Source organism: Alexandromys fortis, unplaced genomic scaffold, assembly GCF_014885135.2.
Source record: "Alexandromys fortis isolate MF-2015 unplaced genomic scaffold, M_Fortis_MF-2015_v1.1 scaffold_13, whole genome shotgun sequence".
Lineage (NCBI taxonomy): Eukaryota > Metazoa > Chordata > Mammalia > Rodentia > Cricetidae > Alexandromys > Alexandromys fortis.
Window position 1 is genome coordinate 156,631 of NW_026067908.1, and position 27,408 is coordinate 184,038.

Here is a 27,408-nt window from a genome sequence, read left to right on the forward strand (position 1 = left end):
AAAAAAAAAAAAAAAAAAAAAAGACCACAGAGACAATATGTGTAACTTTCCATCTATTAAAACAGTCATTTATGATTTCATACTTAAAATATTTTACTCCTTAACATTACTTACATGCTACTTTTAAATAATGTTAACATTAAAAAGGACAATTTCAGAACCTATTAAGTTACTGGGAAGAGTGAAATTCCTGTTACTGGAAGTGTGCAAATATCCCGCAACTTGGTAAGAGAACTGTGACTTCTCAGCGAAAAGACTGCAGATAATGCATCCTCCTGACACATGCCTCCAGCCTCTCCAAAGCCTATGATAACAAAACTCAAAACCCACTTCCCCAAAATGACATTATAAAACCTTGGGCTGGATATAAGACTAAGCGAGGGGCTGATGAGAAAGTTCAGTGATTGAGGGCCCATACTGCTCTTGTAGAGGTCCCAAGTTTGGTTCCCAGCACCCATGCTGGGCAGCTCACAAACACTTGCAACTCCAGCCCCAGAAGATCCAACATCTTTTGGCTTCCTCAAGCACCTGCACTGACTTATACAAACCTACTCTTGATACACAAACATACATAATTAAAAAAACAAACAAACTAAAACTGAATATCCCATGTCCTGCTTGCTACCAGAATACCAAGAGATTGCAGATGGTAATGCAAAGACACAGTTCATTCTGTGTGAGCAAATGAACATGAGCACAGGTAAAGGAAAATCACTTGATGGTCAATTCTCATGTTAAAGAACACTTTATTATTCCAAAGATATAAATGCTTCATTCAAGTAGTTTTTGGTCATTGTGGCTTTTGATCATTTGTAATATAATTAATACATTTCCTACTGTGCCATTTCAACCAGCAGGCATGATTCTAGTCAGAATGTGAATTCAAAATGGGACGTCCTTCCTACTCAAAGGAAAAAGTCCTTTTTTTTCTTCTTCTTCTGTAGAAGAGTAGAGCATATAGTGGCAAGCGGTTTTGGCTCTAGAAACCTAACAGGAACGAGGGTGGAGTCAGTGGGAAATAAAGCCAAAAGTGTAATGAATGCTTACAGCCACTTCTGCTCAAACTTTCAAGCCCAGGTACTTCCACTGTGGAACCCTGTCCACTAGATGTTAAGTAAATGACAATCCAGGGAAGCAGTCCTGGGAGGATCAGAAAGCATGCATCTTGACCTGGGAAACTCACAGGAGTCTGTTCTGGTACTGAAGGGAAGGCCACCCTTCAGCAGGTGAGCATGTGGTGAGCAGGAGCACTGCAGATCTTTCCTGGCCTTGTTCTCTACCTGCAGTGCCCATTACCGACAGCTAAAGCACGCACTATGCATACATTCTGCAGCATTTTTTAGATTCGATCAGATCTTTGTTAATAAAAGAAAGAAAATAACTTATCAGGTAGGCAAAATACAACTTATTTTTCCCTCCACTTTTTTTTTTTAATCAAATTATATATCAACTGATGTATTTTGTGTGGTATTGGGGACTTGGAGACTGAATTTAGACTCAGACTTACACATACAAGTACACTATCAGTGAGCCATAATTCTAACTCCACAGCCAATATTTTCTTTCTTTTTTGGGGAGGATCACTATGTAGCCCTGGCTATGTCTGAAACTCACTATGTAGACCAGGTTGGTCCCAAATGCACAGAAATCTGCCTGCTGCTGCTTGCTAAATGCTGAGAATAAAGGAGCCTGACATCATGCACCGAAATCTACTTTAATATAATTTTTTAATAACCAACTTTTTATAGGGTGAAGCACAACTGTGTAACAAAAATAAGACTGTTATACTACAACAGCTGATTGCATGCTTAGCATATGCAAAACCATAGATTGAATACCCAGCAACAAATATTTAGAAGCAAGTAATTTTATCTCCCCTTATTGCTGACCAAATGGCTGGATCTCTGACATGAAAAAAGACTACAGAATTTAGTACTACGTGGGTATCTTGAGAAATATATTAAATCAATATTTATGAGCTTAGACTAATGGATTTTTTTTACTTACCCATGTTTATAGGTTCCTTGAATTTGAGCAATATTCAGATTACTACTCAGGTTTCTTGCCAGAGCTGTAGGAATAATGGGGATAGGCTTCACAGGCACACATTTGAAGGAATTTGCTAGCGTTATTGCTGCCCAATGCAAGTCAAAATCCACACCATCCAAACTCTCCCTGGAGGTGATTTGAGCTCGCAGGGAAAGCAGCTTTCCACAGTCCAAGCAATCTTTGCTACATACATGGTACTGCAAAGCCTGAGGAACCAATATCATAAAATTATAACTTTGAAATGCATCCATAGCTTTCAAGTTCTTAACATTGTTATAGACACCTCTGTAATATCTTACAATGACAAAATTAAATTAGTTCTAATTAACATTTCAATTCTCATTTCTTCCACACGATCAAAAGATTATGTGAGTAATTTAATCAGCAGTCTTAAGCTCCAACATAAGTTTCCAACTTGGATGTCTAACAGCTCTTCAAATTTTGTTTTTGTTTTTGAGACAGGGTTTTTCTGTGCAGCCCTGCTGTCAAACTCACAGAGGTTTGTCTGCCTCTCCAGTGCTGGGATTAAAGGCATGTGTTAATACTGCCCAGCTACTCTTCTAATTCTTGCTGGGCAATTATCACCTCTAATAAATTTTACTATACTGGGGGTGGGTGGTGCTGGAGTATGTAAATTAATTATGACTTAGCCTTAGAGAATCTCAATCATTCCTTTTTGGTTCCTTTTTCAAATTATTAGGGTAACTCTTCTTCCATATTTATCCTTCTTTACTATGCCCTTTCTATCCTTACTGCTACATGTGAGATAGATGTATACAGACACACACACCTAATACACATCCAACCTAGTGGGCCATTCTCTCTGGCTTCAGTCAGCTTTCAGAAACTTCCAATAACTACACAAAAATTTCCTTTACCTAAAAAAGTCTCTCTATAATCTGACTAAACAAATATTCCAGTCTAATAGCCCTTAGCAGAAGTTTATATACTACTAGCAACCTTGAGCACTTCCCGAACTTTCCTGTCTTGATCACATCTCTTCCTCTTCTGGAATATTTCTCTGGCCTCAGAAACCACATTACCTTGGATTTTTATGTCCACAATAATTCAATCACAGATCATTACAAATAATTCTCATTACAGACTTATTAAAATACTATAAACCACACACAGTACGATTCTTACATGTAATTAAAAACATCATCTGCACTTCAGACACAGGACTCAGGGGACCTGAGCTGGACATGACCCAAAGCCTCCTCCCAGAGGACTAGCGTTCAACTACTAGAGGTGCCATGCCAACTTCCAAGGGAGGCAAGCAATTAGTGCTCCCCACCTGTGACACCTATGACCCACAACAAGGAAGCATGGCACACTAACCATACAGGAGCACTAGTGGAACACATATCAAGGTCGTAACCAACAGCTTTCTAATTGGACTTCAAACCCACTCAAGAAAGAAATTATGTCGGTGCTGAAAACATGGCCAACTGCCCAGGGCTAGAAAAGTCATGGATTCTGGAAAACCTTCAAGTTTACTGAACTACATAATTCCCAAGTACAATCTAAATATTTATCTATCCTCAAACAGGTAAGTTGTAATTCTCACCCCTCATCAAAGAAACTTGTCTTTGTAACAGGAGGCCATTACAGAAAACCACAACCAATCAAAATGCAGAGATTAAGTTCCAATGGGTACTTCTATAACACAACTCCTGTACCCAAGGCCCAGGGGTCATTGCTGAAGAGGACAGAAAGATTGTAAGAGCCAGAAAACGGGACGTTTGCTGTGAGATTGTCTCTACTAGAAATGCCAGAGAGGCTATACAAATGAAGTCTCACCAACATGGCCGCCTAAATAAATCCCAAAGAATGACACCACCACCAATGAAGACGCTGTCGTGGAAGGCGGAACTCTCGTGAGGCCTCAACCTTACACAAAGGGCTACAGGCAACTGAGAATGTTGGGGGAGGGGGAAGTCTTCCCCAGGGAAGAGGACACTAATTGGTTATCCAATATTAAATGGTGGGCCCTGAGATAACAGTATACAGACGGAGTAGGTTGGAGCTGTGTGTGTCTATGTGTGTGGGATCTGTAACAATAATTTTTTTAAAAAGCCATAAATTTGAGAGAGCAAGAGGGATGTACATGGGAGGAAGGAAAGGGGGAGATGATGCAATTATAATTTCAAAAAATAAAAATTGTTATAAAAATGTTATGAGTGAATTTCACCTTTAAAGTTGAACTGAAGTCATCTGCATTATGAACTATCATATCTCTTGAACAAAGTCCTTGAGTATGAACTTTGCAGGGGATCAGAAAATCTCCAGGAAGAGACGCAGTAGGAGCTCTTTCTAAGCACTCGGGGACGGCTCGACCAGGATCAAAGCGATCCACTGCCAGTGTCACACCTTCTTCATCTGCAGACACAATAGCAACTGTTACACAGCATGCTAACTAAACACAGAAAACACCAAACCAAACCACATTTTAGCAAAGTACTTTGATTATACTGGTAGTATACTAAAATCTTACATTTAAAAAAATGATTTGCTGATAGTCTACAGATGACTACACCATGAATTCTGTAGTGGGTAGTTTACTCATTTTCATACCCATGGTGTATAGCAAAGATATTAGCAAAAGCATATACAGCAGCTGGCTGAACAAATGTACATTCTATAATAGCAACACAATATTTTTTTTTTACAACATAATACCTTCATCCACTGTGAGAGAACCAAGTAAGAAGCATGGCGCATTGTTTTTATTCTGCTTAGCATGACGATAAGCAAGTCGGATGGCCTTTTCAGTTACCACAAGTTTTGGCTTTCTGAAAAATAAAAGTCTCTTATGAATGTGGCATACCTGATTCCCTAAAAATAAAACCCTTCTATAAAGGACTGACTAATATTACACAGAGTTTGGCCAGGCGGTGGTGGCGCACGCCTTTAATCAATCCTAGCAGTCGGGAGGCAGAGGCAGGCGGATCTCTTTGAGTTCGAGGCCAGCCTGGTCTACAAGAGCTAGTTCCAGGACAGGCTACAAAGAAACATAGAAATCCTGTCTCGAAAAACAAAACAAAACAAACAAACAAAAACCATATATATATNATATATATATATATATATCACAGAATATAAAAAAGTACACAAAGATTACCATCAGGAGATCCCTAGTTATTGCCAAGTAACCCCATAATAGACAAGGCCACCTGAAAACCATATTGGCCATAAACTGACAAGAAAGGTACAAATGTCCCCCAGGCCTAACCTGGACCAGAGCACAAATTGATAAACCAAGAGGACAACAGGTTTCTGTAAATAAAGTTTAAGAGAAATAGTCACATTCACTTGTTTATATATCATTTATGTCCAATAACAATATTCCTGAATACCAAACATAAATAAATATATTTAAAACAAAAGATCTGGTCATGGTGGCATATACCCTTAATCTCAGAGCTCAGGAGGTGCAGACTTCTATAAGTTTGAGGCCAAGCTGGTCTACATAGTAAGTTCAGGCCAGGCAGAGCTATGTAGTCCCTATCTTTAAAAAAGGTGTGTGTGTATGTGTGTGTGTATGTGTGTGTGTGTGGAGTGATGGCTCAGTGGTTAAGAGCTCAGCCTGTTCTTCCAGAGGTCCCGAGTTCAATCCCAGCACCATCAGGTGGCTCACAATCACCTGTAATTCCAGTTCCAAGTGATCTAGCCTCTTTTGGCAACTGCACTAACAGGATTAAAAATGAGCACTAACATGATTAAAATAAAATAAATCTCCAGGCGGTGGTTACATACACCATTGACCCCAGCACTCGGGAGACAGAGGCAGGGAGATCTCTGAATTCAAGGTCAGTCTGGTCTACAGAGTGAGTACCCTTCCTAAGCAAATGAACTCTATAGTGTTTATTTTACTTTCTCTCTTTCATATTTTAATTTTTTGAGTCAGGGTATCTACACCCCAGACTGGCCTCAAACTCCCTGTGTAGCCAAGGATGACCGTGAACTTCTGATCCTCCTGCCTCCTCCTGAGATTAAGGCATGCACCAGCAGGTGTTTTATGTGGTGTTACAGATCGACCAGAGCTTCACGCAGGTAAGGAAAGCATTCTACCAATGAGCAACAACCCCAGCCAAGTTTAGACATGCTTGAAAAAGAATAATTCAGAACTTATAGAAATAAAAGATTAAATTGATTAAAAATTCAAAGGGTTGGGGCTAGAGAGATAGCTCAGCAGTTAAGAGCACTGACTGCTCTTCTACAGGACTGGGGTTCAATTCCCAGCTCACACTGTCTGTAATTCCCATTCCAGGGGACCCAACATCTTCACACATACATATACACTGGCAAAACACCAATGCACATAAAATAAATATTCAAATGATTACATAATCAACTGGAAACAGGTATACAACTGTTTATTATTTGATAAACTATACATATATATTATAAACATTCCTTCATACATATGGTATATCTACTTCCATATTTAAAAAGCAACCTAAGGGGCTAGAGCGATGGCTCAGAGGTTAAGAGCACAGGCTGCTCTTCCAGAGGTCCTGAGTTCGATACCCAACAACCACATGGTGGTTCACTATCATCTGTAATGAGATCTGGTGCCCTCTTCTGTTATGCAGGCAGCACTCTGTATACATCATAAATAAATAAATAAATAAATAAATAAATAAATAATCTAAAAAAGAAGAAGAAAAAGAAAAAAAGTCACTTAAAACTTAATGGTAGAACATTTGCTTAGCCTGCAAAGGCTCTGGTGGGATACTAAAGATGCTAAAAAAAAAAAACAAAGAGTAAGGCACAAACCACCTGAATGTATAAGCTCAACTAAAGAGAAAAATCAGTAGAACTAAAAATAAATTATTCAAAATACATTAGCACAAAAATCTGACAAAAGATTTAAAAATGGGGGAGCTGGGTGGTGGTGCACACACCTTTAGTCTCAGCACTCAGGAGGCAGAGGCAGGTGGATCTCTGTGTGATTTCAAGGTCAGCCTGGTCTATAAAGTGAGTTCCAGGACAGCCAGAACTGTTACAGAGATAAATCCTGTCTTGAAAAAGAAAAAGAAATGGGGGAAGGCAAGCATAACAAATACTTAAACGTCTACAGGTCGTTGTTCATGTGTGTGGGAATGGCTGCATGCATATGTGAGCCGTGTGTGTGCCTGGTATCCATGGAGGCCAGAATAAAGCAACAGATGCCCTGGAACTGAAGTTACAGATGGTTGTTAGCTGCTGATATGGGTACTAAGGACTGAACAGGGTCCTCTGTAAGAGAAGCAAGTACTCTTAACCACTAAGCAATCTTTCTAGCCCCAAGACTCTCTTTAATTTTTTTTATTACACTTACTTATTTGTGGAATTGGGGCAGAGGTGGTCCTGCACATCTAATATAATGTGTAAGGAGGGAAAAAAAGACAATTTGCAGGAATTAGTTCTCTCCCACCACCATGTGGGTCCAAGGGATCTAACTTAGGTCATCAGGCTTGGTAGCAAAAGCCCTTCTATTGAGCTATCTCACTGGATCAAAGCCCTTCCTTTTCTTGTCAATGGTAGCATTCCTCCCTGCAAACTACCTTAGAACTTGAATATTTTGACTTGTATATCCTCTATTCTCCAATCAATCATCAAATGCCATAAAACGTTTTCAAAATACCTTGTTTTAACCAGGTATAGTGACATATGCCTGTCCCAGCATTTGGTTGGTAGACAGGCAGGAGACTGTTCAAAGTCATCCTAGCTACACAGAAAATATGAGCGTAACCTGGGCTGCATTAGACCCTGTCTCAGAAAACAAACAAACAACAACAACAAAACCCTTGTTTTACTTTTTCTTCTGATCTGAATACTGCTGATTATTCTTATTACATATAATAAACACTATTTAGTAATTTATACTCCAGGTACCGTGCTAACTATTTTAGAAAGCCTTTCTCATGTAATCTTTGTAAAAGTCTATGAGGCCAAGAATGGTGGGGCATGTTATAATATTAGCATTCAAGAGGCCAAGGCAAGAGGATCAAAAGTTTAAGGTTAGCCTGAGCTACATAGTAAGTTCAACTCTAGCTTAAATAGTGAGATCCTGTCTCATAGAAACAAACTAAAAGACCAGGATGGTGGCACACACCCTGAGACAGGCAGATCTCTGTGACCTTAATTAATAATTAAGGCCAGTCTGGTCTACATGGTGAGTTCTGGGCCACCTGGGGATGTGTAGTAAGATCTTATATGGAAAAAAATTTTAAAGTACCAGGAAAGGATCATATGTTGCCCCTATAGGAGAGTGTTTAGCATGCTCAAGTACATGAAACATTCCAAAGGCTACATGTGATCCTTTCAAGGTATTTAAATTTATTTCATAAATCAGTAAACTGATAATTGACTACTTTATTAAAGTTATTTAAGTAAGAATTGGTTAGGATCAACCCTGTTTTGAAAATAAAAAAAAAAAGGTAGGCTCAGGAACTGAGGGTCCAGACTGCCTGACTCCAGTTGAGAATAACTTAAATCACCAAGGCAAAATCTAAGATGGGTGGCGGTGCCACATGGTTTTAATCTCAGCACTCTGGAGGCAGAGCCCAGCCTGGTCTACATATCAAAATCCAGGACAGCCAGGACACCAAGAAACCTGTCTCGAAAAAACAAAACCAGCCCATGATTCCTGATAAATACCTACAAACACAGACTTAGCCCTCTACACTATAACCTATCCTCTGTAGGACACTTCTTTTAGCAAGTAAGTCCTTAGACATAACATCTCAATGGATTACTATTGCTTTTAAGTTTAAACTTCCTCCAAAGTCCCAAAGAGGACTACATTATATGCCTTCTAACTTGACCAATGCCGTCTCAGCTCTGTGTTCCACACAAACGTCATGCTGAAGCACAAGAGACATTCCTACGATATTCAGAACCTTAGATATGCAGAACATTTTAACTATGAAATTAGGATTCTTTCTCAAAAATATATGGACGATTTAACACGCAGATGAAATTTTTATCTGATAGGAACTTTTAGTGAAAAAGTAAAGAAAAATGAATACAGTTAAACGTAGCATATCTGAAATCATCAAGACCACAGTACTTCAGGTTTGGGAATATTTGCATATACAAAATCGTGGCGATAGAACTCAAATCTAAATATGAGATTCACTTATGTTTATAAACACCTATAGTCTGAAGGTAATTTCATACGGCTGTATTTTATACATGAGTAAGATGCAGAATGGAGCACTTTTAGTATCTTGGTGACAGTCAGCAAGTTTCTCATTTTGAGGGCACGTGCCTTTGCCAGCTCGACCATCTTGTCAGTTCAAGTTTCAGACTCTAGAATCTGGGGAAATGGTTCCTACCAGGCAAGCACAAAGACCTGAGTTTGGATCTCATAAAGATAGGAACAGTGGCACTATCTGTATCACCCAGCATTTGGAGGAGTGGAGTGCGGGGGTAGGCTGGCCAGCAGTCTAGCTGAAAAGGCAAGTTACAGATTCAGTGAGATCCTGTTTCAAAAGCTCAAGTGGAGAGCAAGAGGGAAGACACTGGACATCAACCTCTGCCTTCTACAAGTGGACACACACACAAATCAAAGGGAAAAACAGTGGACTTGGGGATTTAGGCAGTCCAACTTATAATTAGTAATAACAATCAAGTCTGTCTTAATATTCTTTAATGATTGATGCTATACTGGTTTGATTTGAAAAGAGAAACATACCTGTAGTAACAGAGATGCAAGCAGATGAAATCTCCAATTGGCATTGGGTTCCAAAGAGCCAATTTTGATGGGGGAAAGTGAAAAGGTACCATCTTGCTTGAAGTAAACCTTTAAAAAAAAATTAAAGTACAAGGAAAAGCAAACAGGATAAATTTTATAAGAAACAGTTAATTCTCTTTGCCAGGCATTCCAAGTCCTTAAGAGGCCAAGACTAGGAATTCCAGGCTAGCCTAAAAACAGCTGAAGGCAGCAATGTGAAGAAGGTCTTGAACAGCAGTGCTTTCTCTGAAGAGTTATGTTGAATGTTGAACACATATGTAAAATGCTTCAAAATTATTTCTAATTCGTTGATAAGTATTTAATGTCTTTTTCTTTCATTTTCCACTCTACAGTACCTTTAAAGATCAGTCTATAATAATACTCTCCTCAGCACAGTAAAGAAAGGGTCATGCCATCTGAAATCCTAACTATAACTTTTATTAACTATATAATAGATTGATCAATACCTCTATGTTGTAGTTTATTAATTAAAAAATACTGCATAGAACCAGGCATGGTGGCACACACTTGGGAGGCAGAACCAAGCAGGTCTACGAGTTCAAGGCCAGCCTTGTCTACATAGTGAGTTCCAATAAAGCAAGAGCTATGTAGGGAGACTCTGCTCAAAATACATGAGAGAGAGAGAGAGAGAGAGAGAGAGAGAGAGAGAGAGAGAGAGAGAGAGAGAGAACGAATAAAAATATTTCAGTAGTGTGATACGACAGAAGGGTCAAGATTAAAAGGAATGTGATAGCCTCCCTGATCATGTTTCCTATTGTCTTTATCAAGAACATCTGGCACAGAGGAAGCAACAGGGAATAGAAAAGCTACCCATGGGCATAACTGTAGTTTATAAGAAAAAGAAAATCCATATGCCAGCATTAATTGTTCCTCTCTAGGGGCAATAAAATGATCCAAAGAACTAAATCACCCAGTCAGTGTGTCAGGTCCTCCATGTAATAACAGACTAAGAAAAGCAGGGACAGGTGGCCAGCTCCTCCTTCCTACTCCACTTAGGAAAACATGGCTTAGGGAAACATGAGGAAAACTGGGATAACCAATGTGAGATGGTTACCTGCAAGGACTCAGTGCTCAGACAGAAGGAACCAACACTTCCATTCCTCTAGGATGGAAGTAAGCAATCTTCTAATTTACAACCTCAGTTCAAGTGATTTCTCACCAATAAAACATCAATGTCATTAAGTGAGAGAGAAGAGAGAGCTAATATTTACTAAGTGCTCACTATATGCCCAATCCTTTAGTTTAATCAGCATATTTAATACCTTCCTGGTAATTGATTAAAAGATTTAAAAATTCTTACAGTGAATGAACTAGATCAAGGGATCCACGTAATTAAAGTAGGAGCAGATATTCCTGATTCCGAAGCCTGTGTTCTCTTTTCTCTTCCAGTATTCTGTCTCAAGTTAATGTGGGTAGCTGTAGTAAAACACTGCATGAAAAATATTTTAAAGCCAGGCATGGTGGCATGTGCCTGAGGTCCCAAAGCTTGAGAGGCTAAGGAAAGAGTATTTAAATGAGTCCCGCATTTCAAGACCAGCCTCAGTAACACAGCAAGACCTCCATCTCAAATAACTAAACAGTCAGGTACAGTGAAACATGCCTATAATCTTAGCATCTGGGAGAATGAAGGAGAAGAACTGGGTGAGTGTGAGGCCAGTTAGGGCTATATATCAAAATCTTGACTCAAAAAAATAAAATAGGACCTGGAGAGATGGCTTATCGATTAAGAGTACTTGCTTCAAATAGCAGAGGACCCAGATTTACTCTTAGCACATGTATGGCAGTTCACAACCATCTGTAGCTCCTATTTCAAGGTATCAGATACTCTCTTCAGGCCTCCTTAGGCACCAAGTAGGTATGTGGTACAAATACATACATACAGGCAAAACATTCATAAATATAATAAAAAGAAAGAGTTAAATACATAATCAATCAAATAACGTGTCTATACCTGGTATTCATCTGGTGCTTTTTATAGAGGAACTACAGGCTCTATACTTGGTGAGTGATTTATTCAGTTTCTGGTACTCAGTACCCTACAAAAATAAAAGGATATTGTTAAACATAGAAAAAGAAACATTACTTAAATACATAATGACAAAATTAATCTGCTTCTATGAAAAGTAACTATGGAATAATAAAATTAAGTACTGTAAATCTTGGTATATATTGTTCCTGCCTACAAATGCAAGGTCAGATGTTCAATACACAGAAAAATAAAAGATTAAATGTCAGCAATAGGTTTTGATTGCTTTCATACTTAAGTCATTCAGTCTATACACTAACTTTAATATTTAATTTGGTATACATATTCATTAAACAAGGCGTATGTTTTATCCCAAAATCGTTTTCTTTTTTATAAGACAAGGTCCTGATGGTGATGGTGGAACAAAACTTTAATCCCAGCACTTGGGAGGCAGAGGCTGGTGGATCTCTGTGAGTTTGAAGCCAGCATGGTAAAAAAGAGTGAGTTCCAGGATAGCCAGGGCTGTTACACAGAAAAAGCCTGTCTTGAAAAACAAAAAAGACAAGGTCTCAGGGTGCACAGGACTTAATCCCAGAATTTGGGAGGCTGAAAGAGATGGATCTCTGTGAGTTTGAAGCCAGCCTGGTCTACACAGTGAGTTCCGAGGTAGACAGTGTTTGCAGAGACCCTGCTCAAAAAAAAAAAAAAAAAAAAAAANAAAAAAAAAAAAAAAAAAAAAACCTAGACAAAATAGTAAATGCTGACCTATGTAGAAAGGACTAGACAGTCTGTACTTTGTTTGCTTCATTAGTAATTAATGAAACTATCCAGTAGGGTTTTAGACATATGGATTTGAACCCCAAGAGAGGCAGAAACTAAAGGTTTGCTGTGTGAATGAAAGGGCACAAAATATTAGAATACCCAGCAAGTGTGTATTTGGATCCAAACTATGAACACAGAGTCTTTCACAAGTCAGTTTGTGGGGACAGAGATTTCCTGCTTATCATCCCAAGAATGAGTTTGTTGAGTTCATTATAGCTGTTTATAAATTCACTCATAGATTTTCCTGTTTGGTGTGTGTGTGTGTGTGTGTGGTTTCCTAGGGGTTATGAGGCTTGTCTCTCAAGTTCTGGGTTACAGGTATGCACCACCAAGGCTAGCTAGCATTCATTGTATTTTTTAAGTCTTAATTTTTAACCTTTGTGCATTGTTTCAATTTTAGCAAAAAAGATACTGTCTGAGGCAGATGAGGAGGCTTAGAACTTGCTGAACAAGGCTAGGGACCTGAGTTCAATTCCCAGAAGGCAAGATGGAACAAAGAACAGACTCTGGGAAGTTGTATTCTGACACCCTCCCACCACACACTCTGAGGGACATACATGGTTTCCTGCTCTCACACACACATATCACACACACACACACACACAACAACAACAACAACAACAGTAATGATAACAATAGATAAAAATCTATGGCAAATAACATGGCTCAGAGGATACGGGTGCTTGCTGCCAAAACAACTGGGAACCTGAGTACCAAACAACTCCTGCAAGTTATCCTCAGATCTCCCAATTACACTGTAGTATGCGAGCGGTACACAGGCATACACACAGAGAGAGTAAATTTTAAACTCTAATAAAAATTTTAAAAGGAATTATCTGACTCAATTACTAAAGGATAACTAACACAAAAATTAAGTCATTTAGAAGATACCTTTTCCATAACACCCAAGGCTGAAAATACCTGCGAGAACAAAATTCTGCAGGATATGACCTTTAAAGATCAACTAAATGTCCCCTATAGAGATATTTCAGCTTCTTGAAATACAGGCTTTAACAAGAGGAGGAGGAGGAGGAGGAGGAGGAGGAGGAGGAGGAGGAGGAGGAAGAAGAAGAAGAAGAAGAAGAAGAAGAAGAAGAAGAAGAAGAAGAAGNGAGGAGGAGGAGGAGGAGGAGGAGGAGGAAGAAGAAGAAGAAGAAGAAGAAGAAGAAGAAGAAGAAGAAGAAGAAGAAGAAGAAGAAGAAGAAGAAGAAGAAGAAGAAGAAGAAGAAAAGCCTTTCTTTAGCACTTGGTTGTCATGGCAACAGTAATCACACTGATTACCGCTACCTCCACAAAGTAGCATATAAAGTGCCATTTTCCTTCACTAACAGGAATGTTTTTAAAGGCCTTATCTGTCTCTCCTCTTTCATGCATTAGGCCTTTTTCATTTGAAAACGATCAAATGAGATTTGATAAACTAGTTTACCTTGACAGTATTATGTAGAGCTAATGACCAAAACTGCACAAAACATATACCCAGCTATATAAAATAGAGTATAAAAATACTCTCCTCGGGTAGATGTTATCATCGTATAGCAAACAAGAACCAGTGGGTCGTCCTCACCTCTTCTCCCTCTTACCCAGAGTAAGTTCTTTCCAACCTCCCACCTCAGTTGACCCCGTCAGCCTCCCGGATTCAAGGACAAGTCCCTCCAGGGAAGACACAAAAGTGTCTACGAACAACAGGTTTTCTCCTGCTTAGAAAGTCAATGGTTTTTCTTCATATACAGAATAAAAAAGGCCTTCATAGTTACAGCCCTACCCAATCTGCACCCGAAACTCCTCGTCATTCATCCTCCATCTATCAGCAGTCTTCGATAGGACTGCACAGGCGGTCCTCCTCCTTTACTTCGAATTTCCTACTAAACCCTATTATCCAACTTCCACCTCGAATGTTAAATCTCTTATGGTGACATCACTGCCCCTGTGTTCTGACACAGTATTTCACACCTCGCTTCTGACAGAGGTCTACTTCCTGTAGGTCACCGACTATAAACACTAACAGTCCGATCAAGAATGCAAGAACAAGGACCAAGGTTTCAGTCCCCAAGAATTTTTTTACAGTGAAAGCAATCTGAGACACGTCACAAATGTAAACCTCTTTCACGTTCTTTAGCAGACAAGAGGCAAGGTTCTGACGTCCGTCCGCTTTCTTTCTCCCCTGGCGGCCCTGTGGTCACCGGTCCCAGCGCGCTAACGCGGACCGTCCCTCCCAGGCCACTTGTTACTCACCGTGCTTCCCGGGCCCTGCGGGCGCCTCGGGGGACCAGGAGCACGAAGATCCACCGTCGCTATCGTCACGGCCGCCGCCAAGCCGGGGTTTGTTTCTAGGCACCCTAAGGCCGGCTCCAAGAAGCGTCCCAGATGACTGTGGCCCCGCCTCTGGGACGTTGGGGTCGCGGGAACCCAGGCGGCAAAAGCCAGCAGCAGGAAACCGAAGGGCGCGCCGCGCCTGCTGATTGGCTGGAAGCCCGGCCAGTCCCGCGACAGGGCGGTCTTGTAGCGTCACGCAAAGTCTCCGCGGCCCTCTGCTGTGATAACCAATCGGATCCCGGCCTGGGGTTCGTTTGTCCAATCCCAAGGCTCTTTGGAGAGCCGAGAGCGCCAAGAAGGAACCGGATCACAACTCCGGTGATTTAAAACTACATTTCATCAACGGTTAAGTTCCGGGATGGGTTGGCCAAACCCAAACGCATGCGCAATTAAAAAAAAAAAAAATCCCGGCTGACTAGCCAGAATTGCTTCCTGCACTGATTGTGCTTTAATGGCTAGGATCCTCTCAACCGAACTTGGTGTTTCTTTTCCTGTTATTCTTGCACTCTCTGGAGACAGGTGCTGAGGCAGGGGGATCGCCGCGAGTTCCAGGCAAACAGATTGGGATTGTTTTAGAGACCCTGCCTCAAAAAGACTAGCGTCGGGTGTAGTAGGGTACCGCGGCGATAATCCCGGCCTTCGAGAGGTGGGTGGACGCAGAAGGATCTGCACGGAGTTCAAGGCGTCTACGTAGCAAATCCAAAAACAACCTGGTTTACAACCCTGTCTTAGGATTTAAAAGAAGTGTTTTCAAGATCTTTAATGGACAGAGATAAAGATAAAGAAGGTTATGTTTGTTCCAATTTGTTTCCTAAGTAGACTCATCAATTTTGAGAAATTCTCGTTGAACAAGAAAACCTGTGGAGTTTATACTTACTTCCAGTGCTAATAATATTGGGGATAGTTGTGGTGTGTGATTTGTGTGCGTGGACCTTTGTGTTCGTACGTGGAAACCAGACGTCCATGTTGGCTATTTTGATAATTGTTTTGTTTTGTTTTTCGAGACAGGGTTTCTCTCTCTGTAACTTTGGGGCCTGTCCTAGAACCACCTCTTGTAGACCAGTCTGACCTCGAACTCACAGAGATCCGTCTGTCTCTGCCTCCTGAGTGCTAGGATTAAAGGTGTGAGCCACCACTGCCCGGCTCCATATTGGCTAATTTTTTTTCTTTTTTGAGACAGGCTTTCTCTGTGGCTTTGGAGCCTGTCCTGGAACTAGCTCTGTAGACGAGGCTGGTCTCGAACTCACAGAGATCCACCTGCCTCTGCCTCCCGAGTGCTGGGATTAAAGGCGTGCGCCACCACCGCCCGGCGATATTGGCTATTTTTAAGAGATGATCAGGCATTGTAAAAATCTTTAAAAATCAAAAAGAAGAAAGTACATCTATAATGTTAGGGGAAGGTAGCAAGCTTAACGATTAGTTCATGTAACATTAAGATTTGTGTATCTTTTAAAAGGCAGGTGAAAACTAACCTAAATGCATTAAAGATTGTAGGTAATAATGTATCAATATTGGATTAACTGAAACATATGTGCATACTAATATAGGATGCTAAAAATAAGGGAAAGTGGATGGGAGGTGCTGTATCCTCATCTTTTTCTTTTTTCCCCCTGTAAATATGAGACTGTTTTGGGATGCAGGCTGGCTATACAGCATAGAGGTAGTGCACCTGCTCCGCATACGCAGGGTCCTCCGTTGAGTCACTAGCACCACCTAATAAGTAAACACTTTAAAAGTAAAATCTGCCGGGTGGTTGTGGTACACACCTTTAATACCAGCACTTGGGAGGCAGAGGTAGGCGGATCTCTGTGAATCTGAGGCCAGGCAGGCACCAAAGCTACCCAGAGAAACCCTGTCTCAAAAAACCAAAATAAAGTAAAATGTAAAATCTGGGGCTGTAGAGATGGCTCAGTGGTTAAAGGCACTTAACTGCTCTTACAGAGGACCTGGGCTTGACTGGGTGGATCACAGTTGTCTTTAGCTCCAGGGGACCCCTTCTGGTCTCCTTGGGCAGTGCATGCCTTTAATACCAGCACTCTGGAGGCAGAGGCACAAGGAGGTAGATCTTTGTGAGTTCGAGGCCAGTCTGATCTACAGAGCTAGTTATAGTCAATGCCACAAAAAGAAACTGACTTGAAAGACCAAAATAAATAAATAAGTAGATAGATAGATAGATAGATAGATAGATAGATAGATAGATAGATAGATAGCAATAAAGGAGGAGTTGAAGCATATTATTGTCTTTTGGACAACAAAAACAGCATGACAAATTAAATATCAGGAAGTTGTGAATTAAACATTTTATTGACACTGGATTTGTAAGCAGAATGTGTATTTAATGCTATGCATAAATAGTTGTTTTGAGACAGGGTCTCATATAGCCCAGGTTGATTCTGAATTCACTGTTCACTCAAGGATGACCTAGATCCTCCTGCCTCTGCCTCTCGAGTGTTGGGATTATAGGCATGGGCCCCCACGCCTGCTATGCCATTATGGGGCTCAAACCCAGGGCTAGTGTATATGTTATATCAGCATTCTTGCCTGCTGAGCTACATACCCAGCCCCAGTGCATAAATACTTTTGACCAAATTCTTGGCAAACAAGACTGCCCTGAAGGCAGCCATGGTGCTCATTTTTATTTACTTTGTTTTCTGTGCAGTCCTGGGGATTGGCCTCAGAACCCTGGGCATGTTTAAGAAAGTGCTCTGGTGCTAGCTCTGGCCTCAGCCCCTTTTTATTGTTTCGAGACAAGGTCTTGGTAAATTACTTAGGTTGGCCAGAACTTGCAGTCTAGACTCAGCCTCCTGAGTGGCTGGTGTTCCTGGCATATTTCATCATGCCCATCTGGCCCACCTCTTTTAGATTCTCTACTGCCACTCTGAACAACACAGAGAGCTTTTCTCTAGCATGACTGCACACAAAAAAAAAAAAAAAAAAAAAAAAAAAACCTGTACCAGCCCTGGAGAATAATTTAAGACAAACCTCAGAGAACACCAAAGATCTGGCTCACCTAGGTCATATGGGGAGGCATTTCCTCTATGGCTCAGCAGAAAGCTCATAATTGGTGCAAAATGAGGCCTGGAACTGGTGGAACTTGAAATACTGTCGTGACTGGTGCCAATATAATTCTTCCTTTGCATGCCACTTCCCCACAGTCCTCCTTGCTCTATTACCAGGATTGTCTCTTATTTTTTGAATCAACTGTGAAGGCACTCTTCTGTGCTGCCCCCTGGTGTTGCAAAATGAGGCCCAATAAAAGGCTTCTGAAAAATAAGAATTTTAATAGCTTTATTTTAGAAACGGGATGACCCGACTTATATTTAGGAAAGCTTGTATTTCCGGGTATTTTAAAACATTTTCTTTGAGTAATGGTATAGTACAACAAGCCCCATTTAGTCTCTCTGAAATTCATTCTCTTTATCTCCATATTGTACACTACTATGATCGAGTGAGCGTGTGTCAGTAAGAGGCTGTCAAATGCTATTACTCTAGGTACACTGTAGTTAACGTTACTAATAAAGGAACAACGCCATCCTATATTTGTAGAGATTAAGCGATCTGATTTGCCAAGTTAGAAAAGGCAGACATTTAATGAAATAAGAGTTACAAATGCTACCAGGAGCCTGTTATGCACTAAGTGTTAAATGATAGGGAAAGTTTCAATGATGTGGCAAGAGGGAAACAAGGAAAGTACTGTTTATAGGCTAGGTAATAAGAGGTAATTACCCAAAACCAATAGGAATTATTCGTGGATTGCCTGCCAGGTTAAATAGCATGACTTCATATTGTACTGTTCCTTGATCCTTGTTTATATATGTATTGTCCATCGAGACACTGGCGTTCCTATGGCTACTGACCTTTACAGAGAAAGACTGCCTTCATGCTTTAATTTGCTTCATAGAGAACCATTCCAAGTGCATCACACTTTTATAAATGCATTAATTTGGTCTGTAGGTATACTTGAGTGGTACAGTACTTGCTTAGCATGCATGAGACCAGAAATGTTGAAGCACTGGATAAAAAACAAAAACTAAAATGCAAATTATAATTTTTAATTGAATACATAATGTATTACAATTATACGCTGTACAAGGCTCATTATAAAGGGGAAATTCATCCACAGTTCTTACCCTGTTGTAGAGTAACTGTGTCCAAGCCAAAATTCATGTTAAAAAGATGTTTTTTGAGCAATGTCTTATTCCGTAGCCCTGGCTGGCCTGAAATTCAGAGTTTGCCCGCTACTGCATCCTAAGTGCTGGGGTGAAGGAGCGGTTAAATCTTAGCCTCCTGTGTGGTGGCAGGAAACAGATGAATAGACCGTGAACGACAGCACTTATGAGGAGTCCTGCTCTTACACAAGAGCCTCAGAGTACTTTCCTTCTCCTTGGTACCCTCTCAAGTCACAGGAACATGGAAACTGGCCCTTAGCTGATACTGAATTAGCCAGTGCCATCTTAGGTTTCATTCCCTCCATAACTGAGAAACATAATTTAAAAGCTACCCAGTCTGTGGTATTCTATTATAGTGGCCCAAATGGCCAAAGATACTAACATCAATTAGTTTTGCGTTTTAGAGAATGAATTTTCTCAGGCTTTCCTCAAACAGATGTAGGTTAGGACAACCTCAAATGGCTGGTCCTCCTGCCTCCTTATGGGCATGTATCTGCTATATCCAGTTTGGAAATTCTTTTCTTTTTTGAGACAGGGTCTCTCTATGTAGCCCTAGCTGTCCTGAAACTCACTGTCATATGTAGACCAGACTGGCCCCAAACTCACAGCGAACCTCTTGAGGACTGGAATTAAATACCCGAATCACCACGCCTAGCTAAGAAATTTTCTTAATCTCTTTTCATCCTGCCAGTTAGTTTTAGCTGTGAACTCTACACAAACCTGCCGTCACCTGGAAAGAAGGAAATTCAAATTATTGCTCTGATCAGTTTGTCCATAGGCCATGTCTGTGAAGAATTTTATTACTTCTTAATTAAGGTAAGAGGGCCCAGCCGACTATGGGTGGTACCATCCCTAGGCAGGTCAGCCTGGGTTGGAAGAAAGGTAGCTGAGCCAGCCAGTAAGCAGCATTCCACAAGAGCTTTCCTCCCTGGCCTCTGCTTTAGTTCCTGCCTCTGATATCACTTGATCATGGGCTGTTGTATCATGTAAGCCTTGAAATCCATTTATTTATTTACCTATTTTTTTTTTGAGACAATTTCCTTGTGTTGCTGGCTGTCCTGGAATTCTCTGTAGACTAGACTAGCCTCAGACTCATGGAGATCTGTCTGCCTCTGCCTCCCAAGTGTTGGGATTAAAGGCCTGTACCACCACTGTTCTGGTTTTTTGCTCATTTTAAAAGCAGGGTCATACTATGTATTCCTGGCTGGCAATGAACTCATGAATATCCATCTGCCTCTGCCTTCTGGGATTGAGGGCATGCAACACCACATCTAATCCTTTCCTCCCCAGGTTGCTTTTGGTCCTGGTGTTTATCACAGCAGCTGAGAAGCAGATTAGAACAGACACCAGTTCCAAGTGGTCAGCCCTAAACATATACACATACCTGTAGCATGGTCACCATGATGAGACCAGGTAAGTGTTCTATCTGAAGGTACTCTCACCAGGAGAACAAAGGCTACTGCTATCAGGAAAGAGGAAGTTGGAATCAATAGTTTTTCTTCTTCCGTGTTCTTTTATGCACTCTTCTAAACCTCCAAACACCCAACTTTCCCCTTTCAGTTTTGACTTCTAAGTTTTACTACTGCTTTTTTAAAAAACAAATACTTGTGCTTTGTAGATGGCTCAGTGGGCAGACACCTACTACTATGCCTAACGACTTGAGTTTGATCTCTGGGCCCCAGATGTTGGGAGGAGAGAAATGACTCCTGAAAGTTGTTCTGTGAGCATACCTGCACTGTGGCATGTACACCCATGTGTACACACACATGCACACACACACACATACACACACTGTAATACAAAAAAAAAAGCAAGCCAGGGATTGGAGGGCACACACACACCTTTAATCCCAGCACTCAGGAGGCAAAGACAGGTGATCTCTGAGTTCAAGGCCAGCCTGGTTTACAGAGTTAGTTTCAGGACAGCCAGAGCTACACAGAGAAACCACGTCCTGGAAAACAAACAAACACTAAATGCAACTGCTATATTGCCCTTTTAAAATGTTATTGTATGAAACAGTATTCCTGGATTGGTTTGTTCTCTTCATCCTCCTGCCTCCACCTGCCTCCCAGAATCTGATAAAACCTTTCAATAGGAGGTTCTCCTTTCCTGAACCAATATATTTTCTAACTGCATTCTAAGTACGTTTTATTATATCCACATATAAGTGTAGACCTCACCCCTCACCAAGGAAGCTTTTCTCAGCAGACCAAGACCTTTACAGGAATCCCTAACTAATCAACATACTGAGAACACTGACCCGGGTGCTCAACAGTAACTGAAACACCGACAACACAACCCTACCACAAGACTCGGAACACCACGGAAGTGAGGGCTGGGAGACAGACTGTAAAAGCCAGAAGATGGTCTGCTGTGAGATAAAATCATGTATATTACAGGGAAGATGCACCAATGAAATCTCCAAAAATATGGTCACCTAGTCAAGAGCTGCACAATGTGGCGCCAGCTGATACGCCAACACAGCAGAAATGGCACAGGGCCCCACTTGAGATGAGGAGTGTGGCGAGCTGAATGAAAATGGCCCTAAACTTAAATACTAAGTTCCAGGACAGCCGAGGCTACACAGAATCCCTGTCTCAAAAACAAACAATTAAAATGCAGACATTTATGTATGGATTGACATACATACAGCTCCTTCAAGAATACTACCAATACCACTACACTCAGCACTTTGGCCCTTCCTGTGACTCAGCAGTTAAAGGATATCTGGTAGAGAAAAAGTCTGGCACAGAAATATGACAGAATCCTGATTGTTTTAATATTTCATGGGTTTGGGCTGGAGAGATGGCTCAGTGGTTAAGAGCACTGGCTGCTCTCCCAGAGGTCCTGAGTTCAATTCCCAGCAACCATATGGTGGCTCCAAACCATCTGTAATGAGATCTGGCGCCCTCCTCTGGTGGGTGGGTATACATGGAGGCAGAAAGTTGTATACATAATAAATAAATAAATCTTGAAAAAAATATTTCATGGGTTTTTGTTTTGTTTTCCAAGACAGGGTTTCTCTGTGTAGCTTTGGAACCTATCCTGGAACTCACTCTGTAGACCGGGCTGGCCTCAAACTCACAGAGATCCGCCTCTCTCTGCCTCCCAAGTGCTGGGAATAAAGGTGTGTACCACCACTGCCCAACTAATATTTTATGTTTTAATATCATCCAGAAATAGTTAACATAAGCAAAGAAGCTGGTATATAATGGGTATTCAAAAATATTCAAGTGTATTTTTGTCAATTTATGAATTATTGTTGCGGGATATGTCCCTACTTCTGTTTAAGATACTTTTGTATATTGATACAAATTAAGATTACGTTTGTTATACTGTATATGTTTCTGTCTAGGATATTTTTTGCATATTGTTCCAAACTAAGGTTATTTTTGTCTTATTGAATCATACATTTCTACCTGTGGTTAAGACATTTTTGTATATTGTTATAAATTCCAAGTTATACTGTACATCTGTTTCTATTTTTGCATAAGCATTACCTCTCCAGCCTGTTTAATTTTGTTAAGTGAAGCTTTAGTCCTTATGCTTTATAGGTTAATAAGAACTACAGGTTAATAGTCATCCATTTGTCAAAGTTAAAGTCGTGGTAGTTAGGTTTTGAGTCATACAGAGATATGTTCCAAATAGATAGGTTATCTTCAAAGACCTACAGAATATGGTATTTTAAATGTTTTAATAACTTAGAATTCTTCTATTTTGTTTTTGAAGATAGGGTTTCTCTGTGAAGCTTTGGTGCCTGTCCTGGCAATAGCTCTGTAGACCAGGCTGTTCTAGAACTCACAGAGATCTGCCTGCCTCTGCTGCCCAAGTGCTGGGATTAAAGGTGTACGCCTCTGCCTGGCTAGAATTCTTTTGACGTGAGACATGTTTGCTCCTAGCAGCACCGATCTACTTCCAAGGATGATTGGGCACCAAAGACACTCTATAAGGAGTGTGTTTCCCTTCTGGCAAAACTGTCCCATTGGGCAAGAAACTGCCCTTGCTTTGGCTGCTGACAGTAACTACACTGTTCAATCTGGACCAGCAGGACACAAAGAAAAGAGACTCCCGAACTTTGCCAAGACAGGGTAGAAAAATCCTTTAAAATTTCCTGCTTCTGAAAACGGTCTGTCAGATATTCTAGGCCTATAGCCAAAGTTGAATGTCCCAACATTGCAGAGAAACCTTGGGTGACTGTCCAGTCAGCCAGCTGTTTCTATCATTTCTTGCATTTTTAAAAAGTTGCTTATTTGCACTTCCTGCTTACTCAGGTGATATTATTTCCCTTCTCAGGTCTTTGATGGGGTTTAAGACTAGACAGCTACAGTTACTGTTCTCCTGAACCTTTTTTTTTAATAAAAGATTTATTTATTATGTAAACAGTGTTCTGCCTGTATATATGACTGCAGTCCATATCTGGAGGGAACCAGATCTCATTATGGATAGTTGTGAGCCATTATGTGGTTACTGGAAACTGAACTCAGGGCCTCTGCATGAGCAGCCAGTGTTCTTAACCACTGAGCCGCCTCTCCAGCACAGTTCTCCCAAATCTTAGCAAAGGACATCTTAGGCACAAAACTAAGATTTTTTTCAAAAAACAACTATTGAAATATCTGTATAATTTGCCAATTAGCCATAGTCTAGACATCTAGAATTTGCTTCATACTTGATACTGTCCTTGTTTGTAGTTTCATTTTTGTTTAGGTTATTACCTTTTCTTTCTACTGGACAATACTTGGTAATAGTTCTTATTGCATATAGTTTTATGCTAGGATTAGAACCTTCTTAATTAGACAAAAAGAGGAAAATGTGGGAATTAGGTCATATAAGCCAATGGTATTGGGGTAGCTAGGCCCAATGGGTGTGGTCTTCTCTGGAGGTACATGACATGATAAAATCCGGAAAGAAGAGGTACATGCTCTCTTGGGTGCAGGTGAGCTGGCGGCGAGGCATAGAGCATGCATGCCTGGCGGCTGGGTTCCCTTTGGGAAGGAGCGGTGACTGCGGAAACGATGAAGAATCTGTAGTGGCAGCAGCTTCGTTCTGTATTGTGGGTCTTATTGATTGGCACTTATTAATAAATAAGTGACTTGACCACAGAGTTCCCTCCCTCTTTATCCTATGGATTTAGATAGGGAACGACCCTTTATGAGGCGACACTCATCTATTCTGTATTTATTTGGTACTAATGTTACTGCACGTCTAATTGTTTGTACTTAGCTTACTGCTTCCTCTCCAAGACTGAGATAAAAGGGATCTGTAAGAGAATATGGATTCTTTGGGGACAAATTAAAACTAAGATGCTGAGGTTGACCCTTCACTGTGGGTAAGCAGGTGGCTTAAATATTAAGCACCAGTGTATGCTGGTGTCTCATGAATCTTGTTTCATGGAAGGAAGGTTTTCTGATTCTGTTCTGATTACACAAGGGATCTCTCTGCATACTGCATAATCCAGCACAGCTTAACAAAGCCTGGGTACCACAGTTTTGGAACCTGTGGCAGCTTTAATAAGCATGGTTCATAACTGGAGAGATGCCCCAGGCAATAAAGTGCTTCTATGCAAGTGTGAGAAACTGAGTTCAACTGCCAGTACCCTGCCTGTAATCCCAGCACTGGGGGAATCCCTGGGCTCAATGGCCAGCCAGTCTAGCTGAATTTGTGAGCTCAAGGTTTATTGAGGCTCTGCCTCAAAAAATACGGTAGCACTGGGTATAGTGGCATACACCATTAATCCCAGCAGAAGCAAGTGGATCTCTGTGAGTTTGAGGACAGCACGGGCTATACAGAGTTCCAATACATCTAGAACTTAAAAAAAAAAAATAAGTAGATAAATAGCTAAGTAGAGAGTGATTGAGGAAGATGCCTGATGCCAGCACCTGACCTCCACATTGCACACACACATTCATGCACAAAGAGAGTAAGAAAACAACACAGGTTAAGATTCTCTGATGCTATCCTATCAACAACAAAGATTTATGTGCTCTTTCTGTGAGGCTTCTGTGCCTGGTGGACTGGATGTGGTGGAAGTTCCTGAGTCCAGCTTGTAAACTCTTATAGTTTTCATTCTCCACTGCTTAGATGTTTACTATCAGAACCAGCCATCATGTGGTCGAAAGAAATCCAAGCAACTTTTGGTGAAACTCATAGTTCTAGCAGAGCAACTGGAGAGAAGCCAACATAAAATTATCAGTCATGTGAATGAGCCTTTTTGGAAGAAATTAACTGATATCATATGGAACAAAGATAAGCTGTAACCCAAATTGGAGGTCCTAAGTAAAATTTTTCTTACAGTTTAACTTATTTTTTGCTAAATAGCAAGATACTAACCTGCTCAAAGAACCAACTAGAAATCAAATATGCCTTTTCCAGACTGATCTTTCCTAGAAATGAAAGTGGCCTTGAACTAACAGAGATCTGCCTGCCTGTCCCAAGTCCTGGGATTAAAGGTGTGTGCCACCACTCCCTGGCCCGGACTAGCTTGGTGCTTTGCCCTCTGATCTTCAGGGAAGCTCTGGGCTAGGCAGAGAGGGCTATAAGGGGGAAGAGACAGAATTCAGTGGGGTGAAGAGTCTTCAGGCTTAGTAACTCCTAGCTTCTTATTGCTAAATAGCCTTGGGCTGATTTTAGTTTCAGATTTTTTTGCCCCCCAAAACAGGGTTTCTTTGTATAGTCCTAGCTGTCCGGGAACTTATTCTATAGACCATGCTGGCTTCAAACTCACAGAGATCTACCTGCCTCTGCCTCCTTAATGCTGGGATTAAAGGCCTGTCCCACCACTGCTGAGTTTTTTTTTTTCCCCTAAAGCAGGGTGTCATGTAACCTAAGCTGACTTGGAACTTGCTATATAGTAGAAGGTAGCCTTGAAGAATTGCTTTTCTTACTTCCATCTCCCAGCTGTTACAATTACAATTGTGTATCAAGCTCTCTAATTGGAGATGGAGGTCTCACTATGTAGCTCTGGCAGGTCTGGAATTTACAGTGTAGACCAGAGCAGGGTGGCCTTGAATTTACAGAGATCCACCTGCCTCTGCCTCCCGAGTCCTGGGAATAAAGGGTCTTGCCTAAAACTCATCATCTTCCTGCTTCAGCTTTTGACTTCAGGTTTCTTCGGTAAGATAAGTTTACTGAACAATAGTCACGTTGCTATACAGGAGATTTAGCTATGACAGGGCTCAATAAGCAGTATATGATATTACAGAAATATCAATGATAAAATATTAATTATACTTCTTCTCTGGCAACAAATGGGAATATCCCATTCCTCTTTCCTTGTCGGAAGGAAGAGAGACATGGTGGAAGTGAGGGAGGAAGGAACTTGAGAGAAGCACAGAGCTGAGTGGGAAGAAAAGAGCCCAGAAGAGCGTCTGTGGGAGGATGCCGGATCTCTAATCACCGTACGACTGCTATCCTCAGCTGCCTAATTTTGAGGATTCCAGCCTCTCTGCAAATCCCACAAATTTTGCCTTTTGTAATTTTTTTTGAGAAAGTTGGAAGTTTTAATTTGCTTTCTAACCCACCAAATTTCTGCATTGAGTGCATGGCATATTTAAATGTTCCTGTGTCATCAAAGAAGCTATCGATTCTGGAGAAATTTTTGATTGAGTTGACTTTTTAAAAACTGTTTGAATCTTAATTGTATTGGAGTTTAGTAACAAGCATTTGGGTTTTCATAGACTTTACCTCCATTCTGGTGGATAAGCTCAATAAAGGTTATAGTCTGTCCCCGCCTCCACACCAAAGGCAAAGAGATAAGAGGGTGAAATGAAAGAAGGGAAAACAGAAGGTGAGAGGGAGAATGCCAGAAAGTCACAAAGGGGACAGGAAGAGGGAAGGGAATCAGTTAGGGAGAACAAAACACAGGGAACAGCAGGCAGGAAAGGACAGCAGGAGAGGTGTAGGAGGCCGGGGAATAGGACGAAGAAAAGGGCAACACAAGGAACAAAGAGAGAGGGTAATCAGAGGGCTGCACTGCCACCTTCACGCATGCCAGCTTTTCTCTCAACCTCTGGGCACCTTTATCACAATGGTAACTGACTCCACCTTTCACCTGGATGATAAAGCTAATGCCCACCCTGGTCACTCGGTTCTAAAAACGGACATGCACTCTTCCTCAGCCTTCTAGTCTTAGTCACATGGTTACACGTTGGATGGGCATCACACAAACTCACAATCTCTGAAACCTCATTTCCCAACATCCTGTACAGATCCCTAGCCTCTATGCTGCTAGTTCACTTGATCGAGCACCTGCCACGGTATCCACTTCCTAGTCAATGCTCAAATATCCTGGTTCCTTTCCCTGCCACCTTCCACTCCCACTCCACAAATGCCACTGTTTGCTTTCC

The 27,408-nt window shown here is 41.0% G+C and overlaps 1 protein-coding gene across 1 annotated transcript in view; it reads right to left on the reverse strand.

Annotated features, from left to right (window-relative positions):
- Positions 1 to 16,033, reverse strand: part of Stil (STIL centriolar assembly protein) — a 51,994-nt gene extending 35,961 nt beyond the window's left edge. The window contains exons 1-6 of the mRNA XM_050136432.1: positions 14,817 to 16,033; positions 11,748 to 11,832; positions 9,737 to 9,844; positions 4,732 to 4,844; positions 4,244 to 4,431; positions 2,008 to 2,255 (exon numbers count right to left, since the gene is read on the reverse strand). Of these exons, the coding sequence (XP_049992389.1) occupies positions 2,008 to 2,255; positions 4,244 to 4,431; positions 4,732 to 4,844; positions 9,737 to 9,844; positions 11,748 to 11,758 (668 nt within the window). The 5' untranslated portion in view covers positions 11,759 to 11,832; positions 14,817 to 16,033. The remainder of the gene's footprint in view (positions 1 to 2,007; positions 2,256 to 4,243; positions 4,432 to 4,731; positions 4,845 to 9,736; positions 9,845 to 11,747; positions 11,833 to 14,816) is intronic.
- Between the last annotated feature and the right edge of the window lie 11,375 nt (positions 16,034 to 27,408).